The following is a 23,450-nucleotide window of genomic DNA, read 5'->3' as shown; positions in this document are numbered from 1 at the left end:
GGATATTGATGAGCTTTTTAAAAAATACTATTTAAAACAGGCAAGATAATCTATAACCCCAATATTCTTTTTCTTCAATTTATTCAAATTCACAGTTAACTGTCAGAACCAGCATCACTATAACCCAGTCCTGCAGCATAGAAAATGTTGTTCAACAGTTCATGCACTTAAGATTTTCTGAACCCTAAACACAGGTTGCTTCTTAATGTCTATGGTTGGTTTCTACATATGCTTCATTTAAGAAGTATACAAGAGAAATGGTTTTCAAACTTTTTTCCACTTACATGCCAAAGTTATTCAGGGGAACTAATTCAAAGCAAGGCAAGAGAAATGTTCGAGAGAGAGTGGAAAACGTCTTTTGATCTTGAAAGTCGGATCAGCCAAGAGAACAATTTAGCTATATCCCATTAACTGCAGGGAATTTAAAAAAAGGCAGAGAGAAAACATATCTTCTGTGTCTGTCTTAAGTGGTTTAAATACCTCAAAAATCAAACTCAAATTTAATTAGAAATAGATTGACACATTTAACAAATGCTCACTGAATTTCCTCTTGTAATTTCTTCCCTCCTCTGCAAAAAAGTATGGGGGAAGAATAAGTTTCAATTTCATTTGTACATAAAATTCCAAATTTCATATTTCTGCTTCTGGAGAAAGCACCATTTTAAAATATCACTGTAACTGATGCAAACACTAAAATATTTTGGTAAATTCTTCAAACCGTGTAGCATTAAAAAAATTTTAATACTGCTCACTTTTTTTAAAAAAACTATTTATTATAATGCATAGATTTAGGAAGTTTTCAAACATATCAAAGTACTATGAAAATATGTACCACCTCATAATGTTACAATAGTAAGAAGTAACAAGTAAATAAGGCAGGTTCAAGACAGAAGTGGGAAGTAGAAAATAACCTGGACATCCCTAGCCTCCCCATGATGTACCCTTTTTTCTCCCTCTGTAACTCACCCACTCTGCGAGGCACTCTTGCTCAGAAACTCAAGATCCTTGTGCTCCCCCTTTTAAAATGTGCTCTCAGGAAAACAGAATGTGAATTTATGCACTGAGGTAAACATGACAATAACTTGGAGTGTTACTCTTATGGGGTTATTTGCATCTTAACCTTAAGCTTCAAGAGATAACAAGAGTGGAATTTTTAGCACTGGCTAGCAGGTAGGAGTGATTTCATCGGTGCCTTTGAAAGCTCACATTAAAGTCACGTTCAACCTGTGGATAAGGTCATCACCAAAGACATACAAATACACGTAAAGTAAACCTACCAATTAGAGTTTAATCGGTACGATTTTAATTTTATAGTTCAATTCTTTTCAGCAGGGATACTTTCAAAAAAATCAAATTAAAAAATCAAATTAAGAGTTACAAAGAAAATCCTCACCAACCCCTCAAATATTAAAAAAAGAACCTCAATGATAAGCTTGTATTTTGTCTTCTTTACCTGAAGAAGACAAAACACTGCACAACCAATACAAAAAAGAAGCGGGGTGGGGGGACATGATGTTTGATGGTAGTGAAACTAGATTCCAATGCCAAACAAAAATGCTGGAGGAGAAGGGCATGAGTATAATACCGAACAATTATGGTCTAATATTTCCTGTTTGTCAATTTCAACTGTCAGCAAGGAAAATAGAGTTCATTTCTTCAGCAGAGGAATTCCAATAGTTTTTAAGTCTGAACCTTCAAACTTGGGAAGCTTTCCTCCAGGTTGCCAGCAAGGGTCTTATCAACTTCACGTAGGATTTTGAGGAAGTCTTCTACCTGTGAGTCAAACAAAAGAACCAAATAAACATAAGTAGAGGAAAAGATGTTTTAAGATACTGACTATTGTCTGTAAAAATGCTCTACCTATGTTTTCTAAACAGTCCAATGGAAAAGAAATGTGGACAGCTTGTCAGATGACAATAATAGTACTTCCTGGATGGTCTCTGAAACCTCAAGGAAATGACTAGCCCTTTCCATTTGTTTTCTTTTAAAGTAGTATTTATCCTCCTACTGATTCCCCTTGAGGGTCCATTACCCGAGTTGTATTATCATCCTCCTTGGTGACCCACCCCCTCATTCAACCCACCCCCATACTTCATTTTCCTAAGAAAAGTTATTTTGAAATTGCCTCTAATGGTAGCAAATGCAATGTAATCTGAAGGACCATAAAAACCTACTGACTGTACCTACCTAAGAATCTTATTTTTAGTTAATATATATGCTATAACACAAAGGGGTACTATAAATTCAGTGTTGATTCCTTTCTCTTAAAATTTAAACTGTTACTCAGGCTAGTGCCACGAATCATCCAACAGTCATCTACCTGACAAAGGCATTAAGTCATGCGCATTATACACACTATCTTTTTTGACAAAGCCCTCAAAGATCAAGTGCTTACTTAAAACATTTTACTCAGTAATCTCCTGAAACTCAGCCATCTATACATTTACTCATACTCACCACAGGGTTATAGAGAGGAAGAAGGTTTTCAAATGCACAGGAACACTTCTGTTTGCTTAATTGGCCCTCTTTTAGTCCCTGAGCTACAGTCTCCTAAAACAAACAAACAAAAAGATGTGATGTCAAAAAGGAAAATTTCTAAAGCTATACCTAGTGAGTAAATACAAACCAGTATTTACAATTCCCTACTGATCCTACATGAGTTTCAAATGTCCCAAACTAAACCCACCATCATTCCTCCTTGTGTAACCCCAACATGTGCTCCACTGCAGCCCTTATTTTGGTGAAGGCACCACCAGCCACCCAGCCTGCTGCACAAACCAAAAATGTGGGGTACAGCCAAGACTTCCTCCTCTGCTGCTAGCCGCTCCCCCTAAGTGTTTAATTCTACTCTACTAAATCTCTCTCATCCCACTCCTCCTCTCCATCCACTCTTCCACTGTCTAAGCTTTCATTCTTCTTCAGATTATTCTTGAAGATCACCAACCACAAGAGCCTGTTGGTTGGTCTCCTGACTTCTAGCCTCAACTCGCTCTAATCCTCTCTCTCCATTGCTTTTGGAGTAATCTTTCTAAACAGATCACATCACTTGATGCTTAAAAAAAATCTCTAGTAGCTCCTCAGTTTCCTCAAGATTAAGTCCAAATTCCAATAAGTGGCATATCAGAATTTTCAAGACATATCTCTGGTTTATTCTCAGCCCACTTTCCACCTATATTCCTACCACATAAATATTAAGAAACATCTACATCCCCCCCTCCAAAACAACAAAAGCAACAACAAGCAATGGGAAAAATACTTGCAATGAATATGCAAAAGATACAGATATAGAATTACCCAAGGAATTCATATAAACAATCAAAATGGGTAAGTTTATAAAGCAGGAAACACAAATAATATACAAATATATGGAAATATATTCAATCTCACTAATAATAAAAATGCAAATCAAAATAAGGCACAATTTGGGGCTTCCGTGGTGGCACAGTGGCTAAGAATCCACCTGCCAATGCAGGGGACACGGGTTCAAGCCCTGGTCCAGGAAGGTCCCACATGCCGTGGAGCAACTAAGGCCGTGTGCCACAACTACTAAACCTGCACTCTAGAACCCATGAGCAACTACTGAGCCCGCGTGCCACAACTACTGAAGCCCACACGCCTAGAGGCTGTGCTCCGCAACAAAAAAAGCCACCGCAATGAGAAGCCCACGCACCTCAACAAAGAGTAGCCCCCACTTGCTGAAGCTAGAGGAAGCCCACACGCAGCAACGAAGACCCAACACAGCCAAAAATAAATAAATAAAACATCAAAAAATTAAATAAAAAAAACAAGGCACAATTTATCACCTGTTGAATTTTACTTGATATAAAAATTATAATATACAATAATAAGGATCAAGTAAAACCAATATTTTCACATGTCAAAAGCATTCTGGCAATATGTAGCCATTTATGCCTCAGTCAGCTTCACATTTATCATGTCGAAACCAGCAATCTAACTTCTGAAAACCTAGGCTAAGGTAATAATCCCAAATCAGGAGAAGGGAAGCAAGATAATTCACCAAAAATACAAATCACCAGAATAACTGAAGCTTGTTTTAAGGAATATTCTTCTTAAAAAAGTCAATGAATATGAATATATTCTTCATAGTTGTATTCATAAATATATTTTTCCTAAAATATATGGATAGAAAGAATATGCTCGAAGAAAGAATATGTTAATAATCCTGCACATATTCAGGAAGAATACTCCTTATAACAAGTTTACAGTAAATTTTGAAAATTGATTTTTTGGCAAATTGGGTATTAAACAAACTGGCTCTCAGTGAAAAATCTTTCAGTGTATTGATCAGGAGTCAGGAAAAGTGCTTGTAATGTTACATGAAAAGAGCAGCCTCCAAAAATTGTATATACTGGTGATAAGTATATGAAAAACACAAAAATAAATATACCAAACTACATCAGCTGTTAGTTTAAGAGTATAAACTTATGATAAGTTTTTTCTTTCTCTATTTTCCCAAATTTATGTAAAATTAAAAAATAAAAACACTAATAATAAAATTTGGAGCAGTAAGCAATCCATACTTTCTTTTACTGAAGAAAGCATTAGTACTTCTTTCCTACCTTTGTTAAAACTTGGAAAATATTAGACAGAAATTCACATGAAATATCCTTCAAGATTTTCAAGTGGAAGTCACCCTGGGTTAAATCAGACTTTTTAGTCTCTTCTGTGTTAGACTCTGCTGAGTTCTCTGGTTTCTTCTGACAATGTTTCATATTTTGTAAGACACGAATCAGGCTGTCAATTAGAGGAAGACCTACTGTACAAACAAATCAAGAGGGGTTAAATCAGACTTTTTAGTTTCTTCTGTGTTAGACTCTGCTGAGTTCTCTGGTTTCTTCTGACAATGTTTCATATTTTGTAAGACACGAATCAGGCTGTCAATTAGAGGAAGATCTACTGTACAAACAAATCAAGAGGCATGGCATCAGCCAGTTAAATTTGGTTACCATTCATTCATTCATTCATTCCTGCACATGTACTGAACACCTACTATTGCTAGACACTGTATTTTAGGTATTGCAGATATGGTGGTAAACAAGATCATCAAGGCCTCAGACTTCAAGAGGCTTACACTTTTATACTCCCAAATAAGCAAATAAATAACAGATTGAAGAAGAAACCCAAAATGATGAAAAAGAATAAATATCTGAAAATATAATTCTGGAACAGCCCCTCATCCCCCAAGACTTAAATTTGAAAGTACCAGGGAAAATTGATAAGGAATAGTCAACACTGAGATATATGTTTTAAGTTATCAGATATTAAGGATTAAAAAAATGGGGGAGGGGCAGTTATAATTATATTTTGAGCCAGTTATAAAGGTAACCACTAGACCCAAAATACAACCCTTACTAAATGCCAGAAATACTCACAAAGCAAATAAATTATATATTGAGGTATTTCAATATAAATATACATAATGAAAAATATAATACGACAGCATTCAGATCAAACATAACTATAACTACATTTAAATGAGTTTAACTCATCTATTAAAAAGAAATCAAAACACCTAAAACAAAGTATTTAGAAAGGTTGAAAAGAGTAAGATAGACAAAGGTATTAGGGGCAAATGCAAACAAAAGGAAAACAGGGGATGTGGCCTTTGTATCTGATATAAAAGGATTTAAGCCAAAAAAAAAAAAAGCATTATGGGCAAACTATAATGAATGCCTATATACCAAATAACATGCCATCAACATTCATTAAGAACTACAAATGATAAAAAGAAAAGGACAAAATATTGGCAGTAAAAAATATTAATTTTCCTCTCTTTCCACATCAAATCAAATCGATAGAAATAACTAAGGTTATGGAAGAAGTAATCAGCATAACAACTGACACCTCCAACATTTATAGTCTAGCTCAGGTCTCTCTCCTCAGCTCCAGACTAAGACTGTAAGCTCAACAGCTCCAGCTGAACACTGAGTAGACATCTCAAACTTGTCATGTTTAAAACACCACTCTTTCCTATCTTAGTAAATGGCAACTCTCCTGGACAAAAATGCCAGACATAGCTTGACTTTTCTCACCCTCCTCATCCTATCAGTCAGCAAATCCTGTTGGCATTACTTAAAAGTGATCAGAATCTGATTATTTTTCCCCACAACGGTCCCTGTTACCACCTTAATCCAAGTTATACTATCTCTTGCCTCAAGGTCACAGCAGCCTCCTAACTAGTCTCCCTTTTGTACCCTTGCCCTCCCCCTGCATTTCTCATCAACATGTCTGCCAAAGAGAGCCTATTAAAGTTGGCTCCTGTCTGTCCATCCTCTGCTTAAAACCCTCCACAGCTCCCTAACTCATTCCAAGTAAAAGGCAAAACCAGGCCCTCTACACTCTAGCCCCTGTTGCCTCTCTGGCCCCAGGTTACATTCCTCTTATCCAGGCTGAAACCGCCCCAGCCATACAGGGCTTCACTGCTCTTCCTCAAATATACCAGGCACACTTCTAATTCAGGGCTTTTACACTCGTCGTTCTCTCTGTCTGGAATGCTTTTCTCCCCAAGTATTCACATGACTCACTCCATTACTTCCCTCAGGTTTGTACTCAATGTCACCTTCTCAGTGAGGTAACATCCATAAATGCAGAGAAGACACTTGAAAACAGTCATCATTTTTTTGATTAAAAAACTCTTTATAAAATAGAAATAGATTAATATCTCCTCAAATGGTACAACATAAATAGCTTAAGCCCAAAATAGAATCATGACTAATGATGAACCTCTAGAATCATGGCCAGTAAAGTCAGGAAAAAGGCAAGGATCACCATTATTACTTAACCCCAGAGGTCCAAGGCAACCCATTAAATAAAAGAAAGAAGAGGTAAAAAAGTGATAAGACATATCTAAGTTAAAACCAAAGTAGTATTAGATAAAGTCCAAGATTACCACTGGAACAACCATTAAAAACAGTAAGAGAATTCAGTAAGGTTACTAGATGCAACATTAACATAATACACAGAAACCAACAGTCTTCACATATTCCAACAAGAATAATCAATGGAAGAAAAGATACCATAGACAACAGCAATCCATAAGATAAAATATCTAGCAATAAACCTAACAAGAAATATGTAAGATCTGTATGAAGAAAATCATAAAACATTGCTGAGAGACATAAAATAAGACTTGAACAAATGGAAAAGCACATGTTCTTGGATACTCTACAAATTTAACATGATGTCAATAAAAAAATCAGGAAGATTTTTTGGTTTTGTTTTTGGAAACTGTCAATCTAATTCAGTGTTAAAAAAAAGAATAATAACAGTCAAAAACATTCTGAAAAAGTAGAATGCAGGAGTACTAGCCCTACTAGGTATCAAAATATAAAGCTTTAATAATTAAAACACTGTGGCTACTGATACATGAATAGAGCAATGGAACTGAATAAAATATATAGGGAAATATAAAACATAGTAATGATGAAAATTCAAATCTGTGTCGGTAAACTGGTTTACTTACTCAGTAACGTTGAGACAGCTGGGTATCTGGAAAAAACTTGAAACCATACCTCACGTGTAACACCAGAATAAATTCTAGATGGTTCACGGATTTAACTGTATTAGTCATAAAAATCATTGTGAAAGACCATTTGTTTACATAGGAAAATATTCATTTATACTTATAAATGAAAAAAGTTGCCTAAAAAACAGGCAAAAAAATACGTACGGATGTGAGTGTGTAGTAGTTATCTCTGAATGATCAGATTACAAGCACTAGGCTTCCTTTTATAATTTTTTTTGTATTGGGCATGTGATGTTTTTGTATTCAAGGGGCTAAAATAGCACTAAAAAAATGGGAGAAAGAAATAAAATGAACAGCAAACACATCTGATAGACTAAAATTTAATTTAGTGAACTAAAATTATACTTGCCTTTTCCTATCTTTAGATACTCCTGTTCAGCCTGTGAGGCATAGATGGCGGACAACACTGAAAAAACAGAGGCTAGCACTGTTTTCTGTTCTTGAAGTATGATGGGTGGATCATCAGACTGGCAGAATTCATGGCACACCAGGTCAAAAAGTAAATTCCAAGTGTCTTTTCCAGCATCAGGACACCGTACTTAATAAAAATGATGAAGGAAGTAGTAATTCAAAAACAGAAAACAATTAAATGAGTAACTATCATGTTTCCCCATACAACATCTTACCAATTGCTTGAATTCCATCATCCACTGTAGTCAGCAGCTGTAAGATATGCATGTAAACATCGAGCCCTTCTGGATTTTCAGAACTAAATACAAAAAGCAAAAACTCAATCAACTTTACTGTCTATGGGACTGTAATCAATCATTTATTCAAGAAATATTTATCACTCTGTACTAGGCACTGCCCTATATGCTAAGGATAAAACAGGGAACAGAACAAAGTCTCTGTGTTCACCAGAGCTTACATTCTGATGGGGAAATCAGTCAAAAAACAAATATTGTGTAGTACAATCAACACACACAGGACAAGAAGTAAAAATTCTTTTTGGCCCTGTCCCATGAAAGTAACAATGCAGAAACCTATCAAGTGATACTTCACCATTCTGGCTTACTTGCATAAGCAGGACAAAAAATGACTGAGACTTTTATAGAATGAATGTAAGGCTCACTGCACCAAGCACTGACAATAATGATGTTCTTAAAACTTCATAGGATTATCTTAGCTCCCACGTTGAGAATACTAAAACCAGATAAGTATAATTTTTGTGATCAACAGTTTGGATTCCTAGAAACTCACAATCTTAGTTCTTCAACCACACAATTAAGTGAAAAAGATAGTGAACAATTAAAAGATGGTTCAGCAAATATTTAAATGCCTATAGTTTGCAGGCACTATGTTAGGGGCTGGGAAAACAGAGATGTATAAAACGTCCATACCTTCATGAAATTTACTGTCTAAAATGAAAGACAATAATTAAAGGGGTAATAACAGTAAAGTAATATGAATGTAGCACTAGCAGAAGTCCAAGGTGCTAGAGGACCACAAAGCAAGCAGATTTAATTTAGTTTGGAGAATCAGGGAATGTATCATAAGAGAAATGGCTACACAGAAACCCAAAGGGGCAAAGAAATGCTGGAGGCAGAGACAACGTGGTGTGCAATGGCTTGGTTTCGAGAGAGCTTGGTTCAGTTGAAGAAATGAAGGAAATTTCATACAGTTGAAACAGAAGACAAGGAATAAGGATGGAGAATCACAGTACAGGGCCTTATAAGCCATAAAAATCTGGACCTCATCCTAAGGAAGGCAACTGAAGTGTTTGAAGCATGAAAGTGAGATGACCAGCGTACGTTCTAGAAAAACAGCTCTACAGTCTAGGCTTGGAAGGAGCTAGTCTTGAGGCTGGGAACTCAGAGAATGTTGTAGCCGTCCAGGTAAGAGACAGTGGCCTGGTGGTGGCACAGATGGAGTCCCAGAAAAAGTCAGGAAGAAGGATTGGAGGTTGACTAGCCATGGGAAAAGACTGGGATGGGGAAGTATCGGTAATGGCTTCCACGTTTCTCCCACATTATCCAAATGGAATAATGATTACATCATTTACTGAGATTGAGAATACGGAAGAAGCAGGTTTGGGGGAAAGATGATGAGTTTAATGCTCACTTGGATAAAGGACATAAAATTAAAAGGTTTTAATATGAGTTATAGGGAATTCTCTGGTGGTCCAGTGGTTAGGACTCCATGCTTCCACTGCTGAGGGCCCAGGTTCAATCCGTGGTTGGGGAACTAAGATGCCACAAGCCGCGCAGCACAGCCAAAAAAAAAAAAAAAAAAAAAAAAGTGGATTATAAAGCACTAAGAATGCACAGTTGACCAATAAGCAGATCAATTCATAAATAAATGTTCTAGTGACTAGCAATAAACAGCTTCAATGACCTACAACACCTAGTAATCACTCTTGGGAAGACATCAGAGCCCAAAAGCCAGTCACTTATCCAAGACTGGCACATACACACAAGGAGCAAGAAAAGAAGTGATGTCTGACATTAACTGAAGAAGTTGTCACATGACCAGTGGAAAATAAAGCACAAAGAAAATCTTTTCCATTTGATATAAATTATACGAAACTGCAGAAGATTTTAAAACAGTAACCATAATTAATGCTGAACAATAGCCTACTGCTAAGTAATATTAGAACAAGTATTTTGCAACCATTATGATTCTTGCAAAGAGCAAATATATTGTTACCAATATCAGTAGTGAATCAAACCTGACACAGATCAGCTATGTGCTACTCATCCTATTGAAAGGAAACTAAAAGGACATATCTGGGCTTCCCTGGTGGTGCAGTGGTTGAGAGTCCGCCTGCCGATGCAGGGGACGCGGGTTCGTGCCCCGGTCCAGGAAGATCCCACATGCCGCGGAGCGGCTAGGCCCGTGAGCCATGGCCGCTGAGCCTGCCCGTCCGGAGCTTGTGCTCCGCAACGGGAGAGGCCACAACAGTGAGAGGCCCACGTACCGCAAAAAAAAAAAAAAAAAAAAAGACATATCTAAGGATACTTCTAGCAACTGGATTTTCCCAGAACATTTTGCACAAAAGAGTTCACCTACCGTACTTGTTTGGCAGCTTCAAGTACACAGGGCACAATTCGAAACACTGGCTGCTGTTCAGAATCTTCCTGGGGTTGGTCCAGAGGCTGAACAGCCCCATTTCTAATCCATTCCAACATTAGCTTCTCATCCAAATCAAAGAGCTTGTCCACAACCTCCCCGACCTTCACCAGCAAGTCAACTGCAGAGAATAAAAGAGATATTGAAATAAGAAACAAAATTTTTCAAGTAGTAAGTCTAATTGAAATTCTTAAAACTATTCCAAGAAAGCCAAATCTTGCCAAAGCATTACTTATTCCAAGGGCAATTTGCTTACCTCCTCTGTTTAAATTTGCTTGGCTTCCGTCATTTTTACGTGGGGGATTTATCAGTATCCTGAGAGTTTGAGAAACTTCATATCCTGCATTGAAATACCTTCTCACCTAACACTTAGTCTTTAATTGACCTCCATAAATAGTTAACCTGGTTTCCTAACAATTAAATATAATTTAAAAAATATTTTTTTCTACATTACATGGTGACTTACCATTTGTTGAACTTGACATGATGAAGCAAATGCTATCATAAATAGCTGGATGTTCTCGGATTCTTTCAACCCAGACAACAGCCACTTCTGTCTGGGAAAGGCAAGTAAGCAACAACCTACGTGATAAATGTGAGCTTAGTATCTATCTTTCTAAAACAGTGAAGGAAATTCAAGAGTGAAAGAGCAACTCTATTTTCCGAGTTTCCCTTAGGGGTAAGTATATAGAATCCATAAAAAGAAGAGAGCATACCTGCTTGTTTCCAGCAGAGTAGGAGGGTCTGAGTCACACAAACAGTACAATAGTACCTGGCTACAAAAAACAAAATGTCAACCCAATATGCCTCACTTCTCTCATTTCAAATATCCAAGCCAAAAAATCTGGACCTCAACCTTAACTTTTATTTATAAAAACTTAAATAAGTTTTTATTTAACTTTTTAAACATTTTAATTGTGAAATATAGCATATACACATAAAAACCTGTAAGATACAAATCTATACTTAGTGAATCATTATAAAGCAAGAAAAAGAACAGAGCTGCGTCTCTGTAGCCCTTGTGTGTCCCTTACAAATCACAATTCTCTTTCCCACCTAGAAATGACCAGACTTATCCAGCAATCATTTTCTTGGCTTACTCTATAGTTCATTTTATATATCTTGGTTTTGAACTTTGTATGAAAGAAATTATATTGTATGTATTCTTTTGAGTCTGAGTTCTTTGGCCCAACACCATGTCTTTAAGATCTACCCATCTTGTTCCAGTAGCTGCAGATTCATTGCTGCAGAACATTTCATTGTATGAATATAACACCATTTATTCTTCCAGCCTACTACTGATGAACATTTGGGTTGATTCCAATTTGGGGGTTTCAAGCAATAGTCTTATAATACTTTTCATATGAGTATACTGATATATGTGTGCACGGTTTCTCTTACCATATACCTATGAGTGACATCACTGGGTCACCGCATACGTGTACCTTCTGATATGACTAGGTAATGCCCAACTGTTCCAAAGTGGTTGAGCAAATTTATATCTCATCAGCAATGTATACTGTTTCATATTAATTTTAAGATATGCATTTAATTAAGTTCATAAAACTTGTCAATATTACTCATTCACAGATTTTTAATAGGGATCACTAGAGACCAAACATAATCCTGAGTCACTTATTGCATGAATGATTATACGTTACGGAAGAATAAATACTTTAAACTAGGATCTTAAAGTCCTTCCACACCTAGAAGAGGTAATAACCTCTATTTTAGAGCCCCAGGTACTTGAATCCTGTGTTAAACCCTACAGCCCTTGTTGAAAATAACCGCCTAGAAGAGTTTTCTTAACCTATTGTGGACACAAATTTCTTTGACATTCTGATTAACAGCCATAAACCCTCTGCCTAGAAAATGAATATACTCATAAAATGTAGCATATAATTCCAGGGTGTTCTCAGACCTCTTAAAATAACCACCGGGGTTTCCACCTTAGAAATCCTCTGCCCAAAACTTCCTACATGTAGAAGAGAACTGGCCTCCAAGCAGAAGTATGAGAGCGTTTGAATCACAAGGGCCACGCTGTACCCTCTAGTCTCTTGGCAAGTCCCCCATCACCACCATCTAAGTCAGAACTGACTTGTTGACCAGTGTCAGGGTGACACTGGTCAACAAGTCTAGTTTTTCCAGACTCTAGCTCTGAGACTTTGGATTCCCCGAGCCTAAACTATTTTGGACTCTGGTCAGGTGCCTCCATCTCCAAGCTCTGCCCCACTGGTTCTTATCCCATGTGGTTTACCACCTGCTGACGATTCAGGCCCCTTGGCAAGCAATACAGAAAACAGGCCTAAATCCTGAACCATGTCCATAAATAGCACACAAGTCCCCAGCCATCATCAACACACAATGAAGTTCCTGGAGACTGCTCATCAGGAGAAAGGAAGTACTACATTTCATAATGTTTCCCTATCTGTCCTATGTATTAGGATTTCCTTAGGGATATAAAATATGAACCTATTTTTTAAAAACATAATTATTATGTAATAAAACTTACCCAAGATTTTTATCACTGCTGATGGACACACATATCTCCTGGAAACAGGCCATATTACCTAAAATTCCCACACAGATTTCCTGCCAAATCAAATTTCACAGGTCACAGTCGCTCTGAGGTGAAAGACACATACACAAAAATAACAACTTGAAAAAAAGACTTTCACTGAGCCAAGTTTGGGGAGAGAAAAGAAGGAGAGGCAGCATACAGAAGTATACTGTCTGCATCCTAATTTGCCAAGTTTCCAGTAGTATTTGAGAGGAGATGAAAGACATAAGAAAAAGAAAGATCCAAGGCAGGCAGGAGTTACGGAATAAGAAATCTGACGGATGAACTGAGTCATAAATGATTGGTAGGATTTAGATATACAAACAAGAAGACAGACATTCAAACACGGGGGAAAGTATCAGCAAAGGCAGGAAGGGACTAATGTAGAGTGGACAAAGGCTAATACAGAAAGCTGCCCGTATCAGTACACAGTTATTAGTAGCACACAGTGGGAGGAGAGCATGAGATAAAGACAGCAGGTAAAAAGGATCAGGATTAAGGGCCCTAAATGCCTACTTAATTTAGTAGGTTATTTGGAGACATGAAGGTCCTCAAGGAAGGGGTCAACATACTGCAATGTTATTTTAGGTAGATTATTCTGGAAGCAAAATGGTAGTGAAAAAACTTTAAAAGAAGTTCATAACCTCAGTAGTAACAGCTAATGTTTATTTAGCACTTACTACACCCAGGCACTACCCTAAGCACTTTCCACATAACATTTCATACAATAATTTATGAGGTATGTACCATTATTATCCCCATTTTTCAGATGAGGAAACCAAATCACAGAGAAGTTAAACAACTTGCTGAAGATCTCCAACTAGGAAATAACACAGCTCCAGAGCCTGAGCATTTCACCATATCACACTGCATCTCTGAAATCAAGTAAAGGAAGATGAGGGTGGTGATGGCAGGCATGGAAAGGAATGACGCTGAGAAAGACTCAAGGTGAAAGCAGAATAATTTGATGGGAGTAAAGGGAGAAAGCAGTTGAACATAACTCCTAGGTTTCCAGTTGTTTCATTTCTCCAGTAGGAGAGATTGGTTCCATTGACAAAAAAATTGGAAAAGAAAGCATAGGAAAGAACACAATGAGTTCAGTTAGGATAGTGTTTCCAAACTTGCTCGAACACAAATATCACTCAGGGGGTGTGTTAAAAATACCAATTTCCAAGTCCCATCTCAGAGCTACTGAATCAGAATCTCCAGGGTACAGTCCGGGAAGTTGTTTACCAAGCACATCATATGATTTATATGATTGGATAAGTGCGACAAACACTGAGTTAGGACATACGGACTTCTGGATTGGAAAATGCAACATGCAAATAAAGAATGCCTCAAGAAAGTTAGAGATATAGCACCTGAAATCAGAAAGGAGGTCGTAGCTTTGATCCCACAGGGAAGATTTACCCCCAAAGGTGTAAAGAGTGGATGAACTCACCAAGGAAGTGAATATAAAGAGGACAAGGGATCTGAGTCTACACCTTAAAAGGAGTCCACACTCAGCACAGGAAGAAAGTATCAATAAAAAGTCAAAAAAAGTAACAGAGAAGTGACTGGACAGGTTAGAGACCAGGAGAGTGAGGTGGCACCAAAGCTATAGGAGTAAAGAGTTTCAGTAAAATGTGGGTGGTCAAATGTTGGGAAAAGAGTAAAAGAGAATAGGGCCAGAAGAGATACATTTCCCCTAAAAACTAAAGAGGGAATAATTGAACTTCCAATCAAAGATCAAGTTTTTCAGTCTCAGCTACTCACTGAAATAACCTGGGGGGACTTTAAAAGCTGTCTGGAGTCCCATACTTGGAGAGACTATTTTAATCGATCTGAGAATGGCCTGACTTGGGATTTATAAAAGTTCCCTAGGGCAAAGCTTCTCAAAGCTTCTCAAAGTTTGGGCCTTGGTGCTGGTCAAAACCATATGGTCAAAACCATAACATCACTGCAAACTTGTTAGAACTCCTCAATCCTACCCCATCAGAAACTCTGGGGGTGGACTCAGTAATCAGTGATTCTGGGACATACTGAAGTTGGAAAGCCCACATCCTAGGTGATTCTAAGTTGTGGCCACGGCTGAGAATCGCTGTCATAGACAGGCTATGGTTCACAGACATATATAATAATAGGACTAACTCCTGAAAGAAGCAATTCTTATTTTCTTAAAATTAGCTTATTATTTTTAAGTACTAATCGTGAGTCAGTGTACCTAAGTTAGAAAACTCCAGGAGAAAATCATATAACTGTCAAATCTTTATATTAACATAACAACTCAAGGAAAAAGTGGTTCATTGGTTCGTGAGGCCCCAACTCAGGTGGAGCATTGTACTTAAATAAAATTTTAATTCAACATTCAATTTGTAAAAATATACTACAGAATTCTTCACTTCATAATTTCAAACAAAGAGAGACACTACAGTACAGTGGTTACACTGAAGTAAGGCAGGCTAGGCTCAAATCCCAGCTCCATTCTTTCCTAGTTGTATGACCCTGGACAAATTTCTTAACCTGAGACTTAGTTTGTTTACTTACAAAGTAGAGATAAATGCTTACCTCATAGAGTAGTAAAATGAAATACTAAGTAAATAGCAGTTATTCATGATTATAATTACTTAATAAATATTTGCTATTTATTATTTGTATATTGTAATCACTCACAATATACCTAGCAGATGTCAACCTAAATGGCACTAAAGCATAGAAGACTTAATGAGAAGTACAGAATTGTTTTGGTGCATTCACTATCATCACTGGTCACTGAGAGCTTACTTATTTAGGAAGGCTTGGAAGTAAAGTACCATCTTGGGAAAATAGATGTGAATATTGAGAGGGGATGGAAGGCATACAAAGGAAGGCACAGAGATGGCAACGATCATAGTAAGCTCCTGAGGTGAGGAGTAGACAGGCCATGCTAAATTAGAAGACTATCTGGAGGGTACATTTTATGCTAGAAAGACGAACTGGATTCAGATTGTGGAGAGTCTTGAGCAATAGGCTGAGCTTAAGCAATAGAGGATTTTATGACTTTAAAAAAAAAAAAAGCAATAAACTGAGAAATGGGTGGTCTGGGCACTGTTCCCTGTTCAGCCACATATTAGTGGCATAATGATGATTAGGACTATCTAGTGTCCATAGCTGTTAAATTAAAGTATTGATCTCCCTGGTCCAGCCCAAATCTAAAATTCTATGACTGTAATAATTTTAAATAGTATATTACTTAGTACCTGGTAATGTTCAATAAACATCTGCAGACTCATTTGTAGCCATCAAGAACATTAAAGTGAGAAAAATGAAAGACTATCCAGCACTATCTGCTGTTACTGCTCCAAAGAGGCAGCTTTAGAAATGCACATACTTACTCTTAATCGAGGACATTTGGATTTGGCCAATATTCCCATAAATATGTCAGGAACATTAAATTCGTGGAGAAACAAAGCCACATCCTGAAAATAAAAATGATTATTAACTTGGATGCTGAATATTCCTCCTTAAACACCATAGCTCAGGCAACCATAAAAAAATAATAATAATTCCATATATACCTCCTTTCAAGCACAAGGAAAAAAATCCCACAAGGTTAGGAATTGTGTCAATAGACAAAAGTAATGTTAGTGCTGTGGTATCTGGTCTCAAGGCAATGGAACAATCCCATAAACAAATCTGAACTAACTGTGATATTCCAAAGGACTGTCCTCCTTTTACTGCCTTGTATGTATTTATCTTAATGATCTTTCTACCCACCAGGAATTCTCTTTAACTCATTCAAGCACATTTGCTGATTACCAGGTATCATGCTAGAAGATAGGATAAGGGAAAAAAGTAAAAGTCATAATTTCTGTCTTCTAAGAGCTTAAAACTTGATAGAGAAAACAGATTAAAAACCCCTATTGGGTTATGTCCAAAACCAGAACTTTTGTTTTCAAAATCCTCAACAGAAAAAAATTCTGATCACAATGTAACTGTGACAGCTTCACATCTTCCTAGAGAGTTTGCCCGGTCCCCAGTGCCTAAAGGGACACACCACACAGGTGAATGAACCTGGAGTGGACATGTGGCCCAATCTCGCTAGAAATGTGGGCTCCAAAACTAAATCAATTAGCTGTGGAGATTTGCATTGTAAAATGTCTAGATAAAATTAAGTTTCTGGCTGTCTACTGCCTCGTATTTTCACCAAAGTTGAGGTGTGTATTCGCAATACCTTAACTTAGAACACAGGCTATATGTCTCACGTGAAAAATGCCCTTCGAAGGGCTCTCAAAGAGAGAGAAAGTAATCCTTCAGAGCAGCTGAAATTGGGGTAACCTGCATGACTGTTGACTGGAAGAGATATACTGCACTTATTAAGAGATCATGGTCAGAGAGAATATTTCAAAGACACACTCCAAATTAAAAGTCAAAGCAGCAGGTGCTCTCCACTCTAAGTGATCAAGCTGTCTGTCATGTGGGCAACTCTTTGTAGCATGCAGCGATTTATTTATTTAATGACAGTTAATAATTCCTGGAGTAGCAGGAATAATATCAATAATTAGGTAGCCTAATAATACCAATGCCAATAATAACAATAATGGCAATTAACATTTATTGAACAAGTATTAAATGCCAGGGCCAGTGAAGTGGTTTGCATGCTATCTCACTTAATTCTCAAACAACCCTATGAAGTAATTATTATTAACCCCATTACACTGCAGTTTTAAAAGGTTAAGCAACCTGCCCAAGACTGTACAATCAGTAGGAGAACACAGCCAGAATTTCAACCCAGATGAGTCTGATCAAATCCACACTCTTAACCAGCACACCATAGTAACTGTCAGGTATTCATCCATTGATTACCTCTTCATAAAACATTTACTGAAAAACCTGAGTAATAAGCACTGTTTCAGGCTCTGGGGACACATCAGTGAATAAGATAGGTAAAGTCTCAGTGGAGTTTTCATTCTAGAGGGATGAACAAACAAACATATAAACAACTAAACTACATAAATCCTAAGTGCTACAAAGAAGATAAACAAGATGGTGTGTGCTAGAAATGAAGACTAGGGGGGCTACTCTAGATATATCAGAGAAAGTATCTCTGAAGACGTGACATTAAACTTTTAAGAGGAGGAACTTAAATCCATCAGAGGACACAGGCTCAAAACAATCACTGAATAACAGGATAAGTGTTATGTAATAGAATGAACAGGTTCCATGAGAGCACAGAAAAGAGAGGAATCCTGCCTGGAGTGTCTGGGGAGGCATCACAGGGGAGGTGACATTTGAGGTGGGCCATAAAAGGTGGGAAAGATCTTGCAGGTGGAGGACATTCCATGCAGAGTGGCATGAACAGAGCATGAGTACGTGAAAATGCAGGAAGCACCTGGAAGTCTCTGGTCCTGCTGAAGCACTGAGTGGCAGGTGATGTGTGAGATGTAGTCTCATTGGAGGGAATTTATGCCAGTGCATCAGTGGGCAGCTCAGTTCTCTAGAGGTGCTTCAAGAGCTACCATAAGAGGACAAAGAGGAAGCCAAGAGCATGACCCTGCCTCCACGGACAATCTCATTCAAACAGCAGCTCTAGTTTACCTATTTGATATTTGAGGATTTCACACTAAGATTTCATTTGAAAAACAGGTTGTTTCTTTTAAAAAATGTTTTAAAACCACAGCTTCTTAATAACTGTAGAAAAAGTATAGAGAAGATGAACAATACTCTCAACCAACTTGATCAAATTGACATTTACAGGACACTCCCACCAGCAGCAGGAGCACACACGTTCTTTTTAAGTGAACACGGAACATTTACCAAGACAGACCAAGGTCTATAAAATCAATTGTATAGTATATACTACCTATATACTATCAATGTATATCTATATACTGAAATTTTTAAAAAATACTATTTACAATAGCTCCCCAAAATATGAAATACTGACAAAAGATGTGAAAGACCTAAATACTAAAAACTACATAACTTTGCTGAAGAAATTAGAGAAGACCTAAACAAATGGAGCGACAGAACTTGTTCATGGGTCAAAAGACTCATTATTGTTAATTTATCAATTCTTTTCCTAAATGATCAATAAATTGAACTCAATCTCAGTCAAAATCCTAGAAGGCTTTTTGTAGAAATTGACAAATTGATTCTAAAATTAATTTGGAAATACAAAGGACATAGGACAACCAAAACAACTTTGAAAAGAACAGAGTTGGAGATTAACACTACCTAATTTCAAGATTTATTACAAAGCTACAGTAATCAAAACAATGTGGTATTGGCAAAAAGATACAAATAGATCAATGGAACAGAACAGAGTCCAGAAATAGACTCATGTGTATATGTACGGATAACTGATTTTTGACAAAGGTGCAAAGGTAATTCAGTGGAGAAAGAATAGTCTTTTAAACACACTAACTAGAACTGGTTATCCGTAGGCAAAAAAAAGTGAAATTCAGTTCATACCTTGCATCAAACACAAAAATTAAGTCAAAATGGATCACAGACCTATAAGTAAAACCTAAAATCATAAAACTTACAGGAAAAAAAAACACAACACAATTAAAAAGTGGGCAAAAGATTTAAACAGCCCCTTGCACTAAAGAAAATACACAGATTGCAAATAAGCACAGGAAAATATGGTCACTGTTATTAGTAATTAGGGAGATCTAAATCATAATTACAGTGAGAATCACAACACTCTTATTAGAATGGCTGAAATTAAAAAGACTAACCATACCAAGTGTTGCTAAGGATGAGAAGAAATTGGAACTGGACTGTATCTCATACACCGCTGGTGGCAACGTGAAGTGTAAAAAACACTTTGGAAAATAATTTGATCTTTTCTTTATAAGTTAAACATACACCTACCATATAATCCAGCCACACTACTCTAGGTACTCACCCAAGAGAAAGGAAAACATCTATCCATACATACTTATACACAGACATTCACAGAAGCTTTATTTGTAATAAACTGTAAACAACTCAAATATCCATCAAAGAATCAATCATGGTATACACATATAATGGAATACCATTCAGCAATAAAAAATAATAAACTATAAATATACACAACAACATAGATGAATCTAAAATACTGATGCTGAGTGAAAGAGCCAGACTCATCCGAAAAAAGAATGCAATCCCATTTATACAAAACTCTAGAAAATGCAAACTACTCTGAAGTGACAGAAAGCCCATCAGTAGTTGCCTGGAGAGGGTAGAAGCAGGGAGGGGTGAGATACTGGGATTACCCTTAAGGGGCATAAAGAAACTTTTTGGGGCTGACAGACATGCTCTCTGTCTTAATTATGGTGATGGTTTCATGCGCAAATACATACATTAAAATTTTTTTAATTGTACACTTTAAAGATGTGCAGTTTTTATACTTCAATTATACCTCAAAATATATGCAGGTTTTTTTGTGTCAATAATATCTCATAAAGCTGCTTTAAAAAATGGTTGAAGACAATGAGTAGCCATTGACAAATTTTAAGAGAGAATTTTAATATGAGTAAATCTGTGTTTTAGGAAAAAGATAACTTGGGTAGCAATGTGGAGGACAGAGGGAGGTGAAAGAGACTAACACAAGGATTTTAATCAGAAATCTACTGCAAAAGTCCAAGTAATAAAATGAGAGATTATGTAAGTCAACCTCTTTTTTTGCCCCTTTTCTTACCTGTAAAATAAGGATACTACCTATATCACAGGGTTACTGTGAAGAGCAGGTAGAATACTTTCAAGCTACAGAGTACAATACAAAATGTTAAAATATTATTGCAATTATATACATGTAATTCCTTCTTGTCCCTTTCTTCTAGTTTAATTGTGGTACCTCAGTGGTCTCCTAACTCCTAACCTGCTCTCAAATATAAGGCCAGTGTTCTTTTTAGGTAGATAAGTATCAGAACTTTCCTGGGCTACAAGCATTCCAGCATTCATAAGAACTATCTACATAGCCCAAATCTAATGACACTCAGATTTTCTGCCTTCAAAGACAAAAGTTGAGCATTTACAGCTCCTGGGACCTCATCCCTGTACCATAAATAGGAGTGACTACAGACATTAAAGTTTTTCCCCAGAGACTTAAGGACTGAACCTAAAAAAAAAAAAAAAAAAAAATCCATTCACTACCTCCTTACCCAACAGTCTTTTCACTTCCATTTCCAACCCCATACCTCATCCATTGACATATCCCACACTCTGCAAATTTCATTCTCCATTTCTTCATCAAGCTCCATCTGCTGCTCCTCATGATCTGAGCTGGATTTGGAGTTTTCAGGGCTAACAATCTTCAGAAACACAAAGGAAGGAGATGAATAAAGGCTGTCCACAGTACTCCTCAAGTAATATTACCCCATAATCATTTAGAGGTCACAACAAAAAAAAGGGGGAATTCCCTGGAGGTCCAGTGGTTAGAACTCCGAGTTTCCACTGCAGCAGGCATGGGTTCATTCCCTGGTCAGGGAACTAAGACCCCGCATGTCACCCGGTGCCGCCAAAAAAAAAAAAAAAAGGAAATTAGTACCTTGGGTACCTTGGGTAAACACTACTGCTAGGCACTGGGTAGAAATACAAAGATAAACAAGATTTAATCCCTTACTTTCAAGTAGTTTAGGATCCAGTGGGGAAAAGACATATAAACTGATAATCACAACAGAAAAAGCTAAGTGATCCAACTGAATTGTGGACAAAGAGCCGTGAGAACAAAAATGATGGACCCATGACCTACGTCTGGGAGAAGTTTTCCCCAACTTCTCTTAGGAGGTGATACTGAAGCTAAATCTTTGAGAAGTAATCGAAGTTTGTCATGTGAAGAAGGGAGAAGAGCATACAGAAGAAAATACAAGAGTTCAGAGTTAAGAAAGGGCCTAGCATGTGTGCGGAATGGTAAGCAGTTTAGCGTGTCATGGGCAGATGAAGCTGGAAAAGTTGCAAAGATTCCTGGATTCCGAGCTAAGAAATATGTATTTTTCTCCTGTAGGCAAAGGTAACTCTGAGGAGTTCCCATAGACGGCTTTTTTTTTTTTTTTAAGATTATTCTCGCAGCTGTGTAGAAGGTGGAGTGGAGAGGACAGTGATTGGAAGTAGGAAAAAAGTTAGGGAAACATAAGAACGTTCATATTTACTGAGAGGCTCCTATGAGGCAAACACTATAGTAAGCACTCTATGGCTATTATAATCTTATACAATCTACGCAATAACTCTATATACAATAATATAAATATTATCCCACTTTATAGAAACTGAGAAAGAAATCGGTTAGGCGATTTGCCCAAAGTCACGCTGGGCAAGCCGCGCTGTTGACAACAGGGCTGTTTGACTGCAAAATCACCATTTATTCTACTACAACGAAAGTCCTCGAAACAGATCAATTAGGACCTGGGCTTCAGAAACGAAAGTGGGAATGAGGGGCAGAAACTGGTCACGCATTTTTGGAAAATTTTCAAAAGTAAAACATTTTAATTAGAAGCATTCCAGCATCCCTGCCATTACACTTCCCTCTGTGTTGAGGGGCACAGGGAGCGGCGCACGGCAGTTTTAGGGTCCGGGAGACAGCAAGGACGCAAAGGGTGAGACCCGGCCGCTGGGGCCTGGGGAGGGGGTCGCCGTGGGGACGGCGGCTCCCCCGGCAGTAGAGGGCTGCCAGAGGCGGGGTGGGGGTCTGGGGGAACGTACAGGGAGCCCACGCGAGGCACGAGTTTCCGCACCTGCATGAGCCCGGTGAGGACGCCGAAGAGCCAGTGCTTGCTGTAGACCGTGCTGCCTATGCAGTCCCCCACGGCCGCCGCCTCCTCCTCCTCCTCCTCCCGACTCCGCAGCGGCGGAGAGGGATTGCGGTCCATGACTTGGCCTCCTCCGGCGCGCGAGAGCAGCTCCGGAAGCCGCCGGAGGAGGAGAGAGGCCTCCAGGCGCCAAGAGGGCACGGCGCGGCTCCCGCCACAGCGCCCCCTGCTGCCCGGAGCCCTGCCAGCCCGAGCGCCCGAGCAATTTGCCCATCAGACTAGGGAGCCCAGTTGTCTTGACTTACCCAACGCTCTACCCAGGACCGCAGCGCGGTTATATTCATAATTGTTATTTGTCACCCTCACTGGACCAGATATTCCATCTCTCCAAGAGCCCTTAGTCTGATTGGAAGGGACGGGGGGTGCGGGCATGGAACAGGACAATGTCTCTAGTACAGACGTGAAGCTATCGGACCTCTGACCTCTGGGCACACTTGCCATTCTTAAAGGCATCATTTCTCTCCCAGGTGTAGTCGGAATCCTGGAAAAGACGAAAGTCACCAGGAAGAACGTCAGTATT

The 23,450-nt window shown here is 38.1% G+C and overlaps 1 protein-coding gene across 4 annotated transcripts; it reads right to left on the bottom strand.

The window, feature by feature from the left end:
• Window positions 1-1,268: 1,268 nt before the first annotated feature.
• SAAL1 (serum amyloid A like 1) lies at window positions 1,269-23,028 on the bottom strand. Of its 4 annotated transcripts, none has more exons than XM_030831523.2 (12): window positions 22,856-23,028; window positions 21,323-21,436; window positions 16,529-16,612; window positions 13,128-13,207; window positions 11,332-11,391; window positions 11,082-11,197; window positions 10,556-10,736; window positions 8,173-8,255; window positions 7,896-8,084; window positions 4,581-4,777; window positions 2,458-2,550; window positions 1,269-1,773 (listed from the first exon to the last, which is right to left on the bottom strand). In XM_030831523.2, exons 1-12 carry the CDS (start codon window positions 22,988-22,990, stop codon window positions 1,681-1,683), a joined length of 1,425 nt encoding a protein of 474 aa, XP_030687383.2. In that variant the 5' UTR covers window positions 22,991-23,028; the 3' UTR covers window positions 1,269-1,680. The 4 variants fall into 4 exon arrangements, with proteins under 4 accessions (XP_030687383.2, XP_060159432.1, XP_060159434.1 ...); XM_060303449.1 differs by having other exon boundaries at window positions 4,581-4,774; XM_060303451.1 differs by lacking the exon at window positions 7,896-8,084.
• Window positions 23,029-23,450: the final 422 nt, after the last annotated feature.

The sequence above is a fragment of the Globicephala melas genome, chromosome 8 (assembly GCF_963455315.2).
Source record: "Globicephala melas chromosome 8, mGloMel1.2, whole genome shotgun sequence".
NCBI classification, from domain to species: Eukaryota; Metazoa; Chordata; class Mammalia; order Artiodactyla; family Delphinidae; genus Globicephala; species Globicephala melas.
The sequence above is the reverse complement of the archived record's forward strand: the minus strand, read 5'-3'. Positions and strand labels throughout refer to the sequence as shown.